At 41.4% G+C, this 12,494-nt stretch overlaps 1 protein-coding gene across 1 annotated transcript; it reads right to left on the bottom strand.

The window, feature by feature from the left end:
* Positions 1 to 2,284: 2,284 nt before the first annotated feature.
* LOC109869303 (rhodopsin) lies at positions 2,285 to 3,993 on the bottom strand. Its single transcript, XM_020459364.2, has one exon. It carries the CDS (start codon positions 3,830 to 3,832, stop codon positions 2,768 to 2,770), a length of 1,065 nt encoding a protein of 354 aa, XP_020314953.1. The 5' UTR covers positions 3,833 to 3,993; the 3' UTR covers positions 2,285 to 2,767.
* Between the last annotated feature and the right edge of the window lie 8,501 nt (positions 3,994 to 12,494).

Raw genomic sequence — 12,494 nt, 5'->3', positions numbered from 1 at the left:
CATATCAGTAACCTAGCGTACACTGGGGAAAGATTTGTCTGAAGCTGTGATGATGGGACAACAGTCCACTCCTTATGCTATCTTTTTATTCCCTATGTAGAGCACTACTTGTCTCTGATCAAAAGTTTAAACAATATATAAGGTGTCATTAGATTTCCCCGCAGACAATAATAGGGTTAGTAGCATGTAAGTAGACTTTGAGACGTTTTTTCCTCCATAGTGATCCATACCATAGCTAATGAAGGGGAAAACCTTCAGGATGTGTGGGAGCACGCACAGCACTGAGTCATCACAGAATCTAACTGACTTATAGCTTTAACTTCTGAATAATGGATGTGTTTTTTCTTCCATCTAGATGGGGGGAGATGTGAAATAAAGAGTACTTTGCACTCACCAAGCGATCCTTCTCCAAGCCAATGCAACCTTTGTTACCTTCCCAGGGAGGTATTGATGTTGCAGGCATCCCTATTCCATGTGACGATGACATAGTTTACAACAACCTTAGAGGAGATGGGTGCTAGCAAGTTGACCTTGATAGGCAGTTGTCATGGAAACACACAACTATGCACTGTGATTTTGTAAGTGCCGAAGTGACAGAAGCCAAGATGAAAGCCACTCTTCTGAGGCAGAAAAACTCGCTTCAGAGGCAGTAAAAAATACAAAAAAATACAAACTATTGAGTCAGCAGAATATTGATGAGATTCATTCATTAGTGTGGATATGTCAAGTTCCTGTCTGAGCAAGCAGTTAGAGAATTTCTGAACTGATGAAGGCAAAGACTGGAAATTGGAAATCATGAGGTGTAATGCTCCCACTCTTCCCTGCCTGTCTTCAGCCCAGCCCCTAATCTGGTCTGCGGCCAGTGATTGATGTGTTGTTGTTTCCCTCAGCCTGTCTCTGCTGGAGTTGGATTGGAGCAGATCGCTTGGCGAGTGAGCGTATCTGTATTCAGCCAGAGATCCGATGGTATGAGGGTTGCTATAGCTACACAACAAAGGTCATTATGAGAGAGTTTTCTAAGTGTTTGTTATGCTCCAGCCTGACAGATATTTCTGCACAACCGAGCACTGAGGAGGAGAAATCTCACGTCACTCCCTGAGCTTCTATCATTTATCACATAGACATGTAGGTACAGCTTATACCACCGTCTTTACATGGAGGGGGAAAGTCATGGATATGATGAAAATGATTCAGTATCTGTAAGCCGCAGTAAATCTAGACCATACTATACCTGATGCTATACTTTACCAGTCATGGGCAATAATAGGCAACCTGTCTGTCATTTTTTTCACATTCAATTGTGATCCAAAGTGTGTGTGTGTGTGTGTGTGTGTGTGTGTGAGAGAGAGAGAGAGAGAGAGAGAGAGAGAGAGAGAGAGAGAGAGAGAGAGAGAGAGAGAGAGAGAGAGAGAGAGAGAGAGAGAGAGAGAGAGAGAGAGAGAGAGAGAGAGAGAGAGAGAGAGAGAGAGAGAGAGAGAGAGAGAGAGAGAGAGAGAGAGAGAGAGAGAGAGAGAGAGAGAGAGAGAGAGGCCATGTGTTTTATTTAACATCAGGAACACAAAGATATATTGATAAGATTGACTGCACTTGATCCAATTATGGCTTTCACCTCATCAACCTTGTGGGTGATTACTGTAAATCAGAAGCTATAGTCATGTCTGCATCTTCATGTATGTATTGAGTCATACATAGCTATGCTTATTCATGTCATAATCCCTTAGAATTAGCATTACATACTCAGTACAAGGTGACCTGTGATTGACCTTAGATCACTATTCCGTCTTAACACCTTTATCAAAGCTATGAGAACACTTGACTGTACCAGACCTCAGTTTAAATACGTATAAGTATTTTTTTTAAACATTTTTTTAAAGAATGTGTATTTGAGTATTTTCAAAACACAGCCAAAAGCAAGTAGTTTTATTTTATTATTATAAACCAAAGTCAATGAAATTGCATTTGAAACTATTTTCAATGCTTAATTCAAATACTATTTTCTAATACCTGGGCTAAATGCATGGGAATGTATTTGAGTCAGTGTATTTGAGTACTTTAAAATACTTTCCAATGTTATCTGAATACTTGCTTTGAAATGCATTCAAAAGTAATTGAAATACCTGAAATCGTTTTTGAACCCAGGTCCTGACTGTACACAACATGTCTATATGTTCAATTATTTGCTATTGCATTTAAGAGCAGGCGATTCACATTGACTCAGTTAATTAAACATACTACTTTAGTTCCAACCGTTTCACCCTGATAGTAAGTAAAACATGAACAGTAATTGTCTTTTGCAAAGTGCGATTTATTACGTTGCCTTGATTACGTGTCTCTACATTCACAAATAAGCCAGTAACATATAGAATCCAACTGTAAAATATTTAAGATATTTTCCTTTCCTGTCTCGAGAAAGACAAAACATCTTGCACATCGACAGGGGTGGAATTGGGAGGGAATGAGTGGGAACAGAGTTCCCAAAGTGAAATAATTTGGACATGTAAAAATACAGAATCTGAACTATTTACATTGGTTAATTCCCAGAGTGATTATTTTCCAATTCCATCCCTGCACATTGTTACGTTAGACTCTCTTTACATATACATAAACAACTTTGTTGTGGGCTGCCCATCTGCAACTGTCTTTAGGTTGAACCAACTGGTTTGCAAAAATACAAGAGTTATTTCTGTAGACGTGAGCCTTTGTCGTTTCCGGGAGCAGAAGTCTTCTTTGTGGACGCTGGATCGCAGGGCCCACGTTGGGGGCCCGTTTATGCAGGAGCCACGGAGCTGGAGGACACGGAGGAGGCCTCGGTCTTGGAGGCAGTGGTGGAGGCTCCCTCCTCCTCCTCGAAGGGGTTCTTCCCACAGCACAGGGTGGTGATCATGCAGTTGCGGAACTGCTTGTTCATCAACACGTAGATGAGAGGGTTGTACAGGGACGAACTCTTGGCAAAGAATGCCGGAATTGTCATGAAGACGGGGCCGAACTCTGATCCCTGGTTGCAGAAGATATACCAGGCCACGCTGGCGTAGGGCACCCAGCACACTAGGAAGGAGACGACCATCATGATGACCATGCGGGTCACTTCCCTCTCAGCCCTCTGGGTGGTCTCAGACTCCTGCTGGGCGGCGGCAGCTGCCTTGACAGCGCAGAGCAGGTTGCCGTAGCAGAAGGAGATGATGAACAGGGGAATCATAAAGTGGACAACGAACATGTAGATGACAAAGGACTCATTGTTGATGTCAGGGGCGCGTGTGTAGTAGTCAATTCCACATGAGCACTGCATGCCTTCAGGGATATAGCGGGACCAGCCAAGCAGAGGGGGCACGGAGCAAGCAGCAGCCATGACCCAGGTAAAGGCCACGCCCATGATGGCATGGGTCTCACTGAAGCGGAAGTTGCTAATAGGTTTGCAGACGACCAACCACCTCTCAATAGCCAGGACAACCAGGGACCACAGGGCAATCTCACCACCATGGGTAGCAAAGAATCCCTCGATGTTGCAGCCCGTTCTTCCAAAGACGAAATAGCCATGCATGGAGGTGTACATCGTAGTGGTGAAGCCTCCGATTACCATGAAGAGATCGGCCACAGCCAGGTTCAGCAGGATGTAGTTCAGGGCGGTCCTCAGCTTTTTGTGCTCGATGGTGACGTAGAGTGTGAGGAAGTTGATGGGGAAGCCGGTGAGGATGAGAAAGAACATGTAGGCAGCCATGAGTGAGTACGCCGCTGGGCTGACAAGGTAGTACTGGGGGTATTCATAGGGGTTCCTAACAATGCCAGTAGCATTGGACATAGGGACGTAGAAATCTGGTCCCTCTGTGCCGTTCATGGTTGCGGTCTTGCGGTGGCGTTCAGCCCTTCTTCAGATGGTGTTCCGGCTGTACAGAAAGAGAGATGGAAAGGGTCCTTTCTACAAATGCACCCAGGAGGTCAGACTCCTGATTTTATAGGCACATCTTAAGGTGTTAGATGATCACTTTCCAAATCAGTCAGCACAATGTGATTTAGGCCACTGTTAATATATAATCCAGCCACCACTGCAAACATAACTGGCCACTCATCAAGTTATTAAGGTTACACCTGCTCATACCTATCAGGAGATGATGGCTTAATCTGAAACGCTGCATAGGCTATTACACACCTAGGCCTCATCCATATACTCAGAACTGAGTTAGTCATTTGCATACAACTTTTAAACACTGTTCAATTTACAGTTTCTCTTTTGAAGATATATTTCAATATATTCTAGAGACATGTTTGAAGCTTCATACTCCAAGCATAAAAGAGTGAAGAGATGGAGTGCTGTGGGAGAACAGATGGTTTATTATAAGTGGCGATAAGAAACATGTTAAGCTGTGGTAATACATAGGCACAAAGTAGAATAGCTGCCCCACCAGGAAATACTATATGGTGATTGAAGTATGTTTTTATAGATAATGGTCTGAGACGTGTAAACGTCCTCATCCTGAACATATTACATAATTGTATTAATATTAGGTATAGTAATATTTATAGATTTTTATCAAAATAATGTAAAATATTATTTTCATAAAACATTAAGTGTAGCAACATAAAGTTACATGTAATTCACAGGTCATTCATTGAGTACTTGTGCTTATGTTGCAGTATTATAGCTGATGCTTATTGTGTGACTAAGATTTTAAGACTGTGCGTGTGCATGCATGTTTGCACGTTTATGTGTGTGTGTGTGTGCGGGAGAGAGGATTACTCATGCATTTCAATGTCATTTCTTCCCAAACATCCTACAAACATGTCATTCAAAATAATATTCACATTTATTCCTGTTTTATAACCTTAAAAGTTTATTTCAAGAGATGTTACATTCTGCATATCTTCTGTTCTAATGTAGCCTAAATAAATCATAATGATCATGTGAGAGGTAGTCTTCAGCAGTAATGCTGTTTGTGTATTCTTTGATTATCAATTTAAAACTAATCAAACCAAGGGAAATGAGGGGAAAGTAGAGAGTAGACTTGTACAGAAGATCTAGACCATCTTAATGGCTAGAAGAGAGCTTTGCTCAGCACTTTCTAATGGACATTGTATTAAAGAGATTTGGAGCTTACGGACGTGTTACTTTAAGAGGCCTGTAATGAGGTTAGTGTCCCATTGGTCACCCTCAGACACAACATTATGGATACTCACACATGTACTGCTCGTTTTACTCAATGAAGAGCTATACAAATTTAGGAAAATCCATCATTCAATGGGGAAAGTGTCTATGTTTAGATTACAAGGCCAAAGGAGTGAAGAAGCTGTGGTGGCAGCTACTGTAGTGGAGGAACATAAGAATACTATTTCATCCTGTCAAAGCCCCAAGTGTTATTCAAAACCATGACTTATTTAGTAACTTTATAAATCACTTTAATTTATTTATTCACCTTAAAAAGTGCACTGTATGATGTTTTATTCATTCAGTATTCAGTATGCTAATCTGTACACTAAAAATAAAAAAAAATACTATGTAGATAATAAATACTGGCAGTTGGGGCCTACCCAAGACCATGTTTAATGAGCTATTCTCCTACCTGAAAGGGAAAGGGATCCGCCACATCCGCCCAGAATTCTACCACCCCCAGGGACAGAGCTGGGTAGAGCGGTTTAATCAGACGCTCAAGAACCAGACACTCAAAAAAACTTGCACAAGGGTGCACATTCGCCATCAGCCTGCTCTAAACACTTCTGCACTACCATGCCATGCAGCAGCTCTCCACCACAGGGGTCTCCCTAGTCCAGTGGATTCATGTTGGGGCATGAGCTTCAGCTACTGAGGCACCTCCAAGGTTAGGGGTTAACAGGCCCAACCCTGCAGCCCACATGTGGCTGCTAGCACCTTAATTGGAAAGAACAGTCTCATAGTAATGGCTGGAACGAAATACATGGAATGGTATCAAACACATTAAACACATGGCTTCCATTCCATTCACTCCATTCCAGCCATTTGGTCTGAGCCATCCTCCCCTCACCAGCCTCCTGTGCTGACCAGCCCCATCCAGTCCGAACCCTTACAAGGCATCAGCCCGGCCAGTCTGTACTCATAGCAGGCCTGAGCACCTCGGTTCCTGTGAGGGGGAGGGGAAGAAATGTTATGTCCGTACATGAAAACATATGTCAGTGACGTGAAACATTATTGTTAGTGTTTGACCTTGAGGCATGTTTACGACCCCCATGTATCGTATTGTTCAGTTGATGTTATAACTAAGAGAATGCAGTTAGCTCTGACATCAGTGGCCTCATCTGTCCTTCAAACAGGTATGTCACTACGGTGGTTACTTCAGATACTGCTCTTCCAATAGTTCAATATGTCTTGTACAGGTAAAGTGTGCTCTCTAGTGGAGTGTTATCAACATGACCAGATTTGTCTGTGAGACGGTGGCGCCCAGCATCAATGGGGAATATAGAGGGCAGTAGTGAGACGGAGCTGTAGTGAGACTGAGCTTTAGTGAGACGGAGTTGTGGTGATAAGGCAAATCTCAGCAGGCAGCTGCACTGCATAGAAAGAGGTTTTAATGTACAGTACCACGTGTACATTGTGTCATTTCATATCAATCACCAATTGGCCTTTCCACTATGCGATTTGTGCTGAATATTAAATTGTCCATTGACCGTCATGGTAGTCAGTTCATCAGGAGTCTCTCCTAGGAAGAATAGCCTAGTATAGCACCTTGGAAGTCATTCCATAAATTACCATAGGCTAATGAGGCTAATGACACTACACTACATTACTGATGAGCAGATCAGCTAGCTAGGATTATTCAGGATAGTAATTTAATGTGTTGTAGCCTGGTCCCAAATCTGTATAAAAAGGGGGGTTGAAATTATTCCATTTTTTACTCCTTGTTGGCGCATTTAGTTACAATTTGGCAACCCTGGGGGAGGTGGGTAATCAGCTGACCAGAAAGAGAGTGGGGTGAAGTTAGTCAATGATCTAGGGTCAGTTTTGCATCTTCCCCACTAATGGTTAAATGTAGGATTGGGGGAGGAATGGAGGGAGGGAAAGATAGAGGAAGATGGGGTGATGAATATTATCCTACCTCTACAGTTTGCCACACTTTCCAAGTTCTATTTTTCATTTCAGGGGTTTTAGGGCAGGGTATCCTGAGCTAAAATCCTTGGGACATGCTCATAGCCGTCTGCTCCCTGCAGTGCCTTGGGGAGTAGGATAGCCTCCTGTCCTGTGGTTCAGGAAAAACGACGTCAGAGCGCAGAGGTGAGTAGGTAACAGATCACATAAACAAACTAGAATTTCTCAGAATAATATTGTGGATACACAATGCAATGCTACACAAAATAAACAAATAGCTGTTTGCCTGTACTTATATGCTGTGGTTATTTTAGTATATCCACTGTTAAGCAGCAACTAGTTCTGTCTGTTACTCTCTCTCTCCCCCTCTCTCTGAAACAAGGGAGCTTGCCTATTTAACTGTTTAGATTACACCTAGGTGTTGCACAATATCAATTTATGTCATTTATTTGTTAGATTAGACTGTTTATTAGTTTTATTAGTTATTAATATCCTCCATCCCCTCTCATCCCTATTAATTACTCACACCTGTTAATTCCTAGCTCATGGAAGGTCAGCGTTGCAGTGCACAGGGTGATTAGCATCCTGGTTTCTTTCTGCACAGATGGAGGGAAAGCTTTAGAACAGTCCTACTCTTTATTTCTCTCTATCACTAGTTACAGTTCTACCTACAGTACTAGTCAAAAGTTTGGACACACCTACTCATTAAAGGATTTTTCTTTATTTGTACAATTTTCTACATTTGACATTCTTCAAAGTAGCCACCCTTCACCTTGACAGATTTGCACACAATTGGCATTCTGTCAACCAGCTTCGTGTGGTAGAGACCTGGAATTAATTTCAATTAACAGGTGTATCTTGTTAAACATTTAATTGTGGAATTTGAGCCAATCAATTGTGTTGTGACAAGGTACTGTAGAGGTGGTATACAAAAGATAGCCCTATTTGGTAAAAGACCAAGTCCATATTATGGCAAGAACAGATGAAATAAACAAAGAGAAACGACAGTCCATTATTAATTGAAGACATGAAGGTCAGTCAATGCGGAAAATGTCAAGAACTTTGAAAGTGCAGTCGCAGAACCCATCAAAACATTATGAGGAAACTGGTAAAGCGCTTACAGTTATTTGTTAACTACCTGTTTCAGGGAGAGGGAGAGAGAGAGTGACAGTTATTTGTTAACTACCTGTTTCAGAGAGAGGGAGAGAGAGAGTGACAGTTATTTGTTAACTACCTGTTTCAGAGAGAGGGAGAGAGAGAGTGACAGTTATTTGTTAACTACCTGTTTCAGAGAGAGGGAGAGAGAGAGTGACAGTTATTTGTTAACTACCTGTTTCAGAGAGAGAGAGTGACAGTTATTTGTTAACTACCTGTTTCAGAGAGAGGGAGAGAGAGAGTGACAGTTATTTGTTAACTACCTGTTTCAGAGAGAGGGAGAGAGAGAGTGACAGTTATTTGTTAACTACCTGTTTCAGAGAGAGGGAGAGAGAGAGTGACAGTTATTTGTTAACTACCTGTTTCAGAGAGAGGAAGAGAGAGAGAGAGTGACAGTTATTTGTTAACTACCTGTTTCAGAGAGAGGGAGAGAGAGAGTGACAGTTATTTGTTAACTACCTGTTTCAGAGAGAGGGAGAGAGAGAGTGACAGTTATTTGTTAACTACCTGTTTCAGAGAGAGGGAGAGAGAGAGTGACAGTTATTTGTTAACTACCTGTTTCAGAGAGAGGGAGAGAGAGAGTAACAGTTATTTGTTAACTACCTGTTTCAGAGAGAGGGAGAGAGAGAGTGACAGTTATTTGTTAACTACCTGTTTCAGAGAGAGGGAGAGAGAGAGTGACAGATATTTGTTAACTACCTGTTTCAGAGAGAGGGAGAGAGAGAGTGACAGTTATTTGTTAACTACCTGTTTCAGGGAGAGGGAGAGAGAGAGTGACAGTTATTTGTTAACTACCTGTTTCAGGGAGAGGGAGAGAGAGAGTGACAGTTATTTGTTAACTACCTGTTTCAGAGAGAGAGAGAGTGACAGTTATTTGTTAACTACCTGTTTCAGAGAGAGAGAGAGTGACAGTTATTTGTTAACTACCTGTTTCAGAGAGAGAGAGAGTGACAGTTATTTGTTAACTACCTGTTTCAGAGAGAGAGAGAGTGACAGTTATTTGTTAACTACCTGTTTCAGAGAGAGGGAGAGTGACAGTTATTTGTTAACTACCTGTTTCAGGGAGAGAGAGAGTGACAGTTATTTGTTAACTACCTGTTTCAGAGAGAGAGAGTGACAGTTATTTGTTAACTACCTGTTTCAGGGAGAGAGAGAGAGAGAGAGTGACAGTTATTTGACAAGCAGTTATCGTTGATGTTCACTTCAGGAGGCACTTAATTCATAATAAGGGTTACATGGAGAAAATCGGACCTCTCTAAAATGAAAATGGATGGCGTGTATAGTTGATATTGCATGAAAAATATATATATTTGACCTAAAACCTCCCTGGATGCTTGAAAAAAATAAGTGACCCTCCCCTATACCCAAAATAATAATTCAAACATAGAGGTAAATTATGACATTTCAATATTTATCATTGTTTTAGAATTAGTTGCTTACTAGGCTATATATCAATGCTTGCCTGATGCCGTCCCTCATCTCTGATTCTCCACTGGACACGCAATATCAGGTGCTCCTATAGGCTATTTAGTGTGGTCTCAATCAAATGATCCATAGCTTATAGCCTATACTAAAGTGCATGCTTGGAGAAGCACAGCACAAAGTTATATTTCTAAGATAGCTATTGGGATGGTGCAAATAAACCTACACTCTGCAATGGATATTCCAACCTTTGAGCCCCGGGATGCTCTGCTCCTGCTGATCAAAACTTGTTTGTCTGCTGCCTGACCAATGGCTGTGCTGTGTAGGCCTATGGTAACAGTTCAGAAGGAGAGTCAAAGGTTTCTCCAAAATAATTGGATAGGAGGGGCGGCATCGGGCACACATCGATATATAGCCTAATAAGCAACTACTTCTAAAACACTGAGAAATGTTGACATTTCTTGGTTCTCAGTCTTATATAACAGGCTCATCTTGGGATGACAAGAGTACACTTTGTGAGATTGTTATTCATTTTAAGGACCCATCTTGTCCTTATGACATTAACTCAACACTGAATTAAACACAGTTCTACCAGTTTGGAAGGGTATCTTTGTCCGGAAAATACTCAATTTTTCTTCCAAGTCTCAATCACACGTTTGAGATGTTTCTTATTTTGGGACGTTCTTTGATTGAAATCACACCATAGATTACCCTATTGAGAGCTCCTTGAATATAGTCTTGAAAGGGCCTTAGAATAAACCCAGGACCTCTGCTCCAGTGGGTCATCAGTCATCCAAGGCATGAGAGACACAATGTCCTCTCCCTGAATGGTGATTCACTGGGCTTGAGTTCTCTGACTGGCTCAGTGTGACAGTTTAGCTGTGCAGTGAATGGAAAGAACAGTGGGCCTGCTGAGGGTGGAGACCATTGGACATTGGGGTCAATCCACCTTAGTTTGTGATCACAACCAGGAGGACGATAAGTAAGAGAGTGAGAGAAGAAAACAGTGATAGGACAGAGGCTACTTTGCAATGGATCAACACAGAGATCAACATGCACTGAACAGTGCAGCAGACAGCGAACTGTGACTGGCCTTGGTTAGATGGGCTTTAGGCTACTAAGTGCAGGCATGGAGAAGCACTAGGCCAAAGGGCTGACGGCTTCTACAGATACACGTGATGAGTGTGGCACGTTGGATCATCCTGGTTTATAACATGTGCTTATCATAAGCTGCTGCCGTAATGCATTATCTGTTTCTTTTATGGGAACCTTCATTTTTATGCTGTGTTGTAAAATCTACCTAATCATTGGACAATATGTCCATTTTTTCCCTTCATACTATGCCTGAAAGAAAGTTAATCTAATTTGCATATTGGGATGACTGCGTGCCAGAGGACAGATCAGTGGGCAGGGTGTGATGCTCTCTCAGCCTGCCCACAGGAACTCTCTCTTTCACTGAGTGGACACTAACAAGGAAGGAACACTGTGACAAGGACATGGTACATATGGCAACATAGGCTGCCACAGCTCTGTATGTCACACTGTCGGACATATACTGTATGTCTAAATTGCACTATATGAACACTGGTATCATTTCTGTGATATTCAAACTGTAGATTAAACTATTTTTGATTGTATTTATTTATTATTTCACCTTTATTTAACCAGGTAGGCTAGTTGAGAACACCTTTATTTAACCAGGTAGGCTAGTTGAGAACACCTTTATTTAACCAGGTAGGCTAGTTGAGAACAAGTTCTCATTTGCAACTGCGAACTGGCCAAGATAAAGCAAAGCAGTTCGACACAAACAACAACACAGAGTTACACATGGAATAAACAAACATAGTCAATAATAGAGTAGAAAACTATCTAAAAATATATAAACATATATTATATTATAAAATATATAAACAGCATTTGCAAATGAGGTAGGATAAGAGAGGTAAGGCAATAAATAGGCCATGGTGGCGAAGTAATTACAATATAGCAATTAAACACTGGAATTATAGGGTGTGCAGAAGATGAATGTGCAAGTTGAGATACTGGGGTGCAAAGGAGCAAGATAAATAATTACATACAGTATGGGGATTAGGTAGATTGGATGGGCTATTTACAGATGAGCTATGTACAGGTGCAGTGATCTGTGAGCTGCTCTGACAGCTGGTGCTTAAAGCTAGTGAGGGAGGTAAGAGTCTCCAGCTTCAGAGATTTTTGCAGTTCGTTCCAGTCATTGGCAGCAGAGAACTGGAAGGAGAGGTGTCCGAAGGAAGAATTACAAGTCAGGACATAGGTTTACAGCCTGATTGAAAATCACGTATTTAAGTTAGAATTTGACTAAACCAATTTCAAAATAGGGTAAAAGTTGCATATATTTTGTAGTCTGTAGATCCAACTCTCAAACTTCTTAACTGAGAACACTAGAAAATCGCTGCCAGCAGAGAGTGCTGTTGCCATGCAATATAAATGTAGTTTAGTCCTGACCCTCAAACAGGCATGGCCATACAAATGCACACACGCGCAACATTTGGTTATTTAAATTATTAAGGTTATCAGGGTTTTTGAATTCAACCCAAGGTCAGCTTCAAAATGAAGATGCCCTTGTTCTCTAAATTTTGCATTGGCAGGGATGCTTTGCATGGAACACTGTCCCAATATACTAACCAGTGGTGATTTTAGCATTTAAATGTTGGTGGGGTAAACAAACAAAAAATTGGGGGGCAGCATGCCAGCAAAGCCACAACACAACACTAAACAATCTATTTTCTATGTATTTATATATATTACACAGTACTAGGATGTTAGTCCACCCATAAAGATTAGAAATTAAACCAAATGAAACTGTAGGTGCAAACCTGTCTATGACTTCACT

This window comes from Oncorhynchus kisutch, linkage group LG24, assembly GCF_002021735.2.
Source record: "Oncorhynchus kisutch isolate 150728-3 linkage group LG24, Okis_V2, whole genome shotgun sequence".
Classification (NCBI taxonomy): Eukaryota; Metazoa; Chordata; class Actinopteri; order Salmoniformes; family Salmonidae; genus Oncorhynchus; species Oncorhynchus kisutch.
This window is presented reverse-complemented; position numbering and strand designations above follow the sequence as displayed.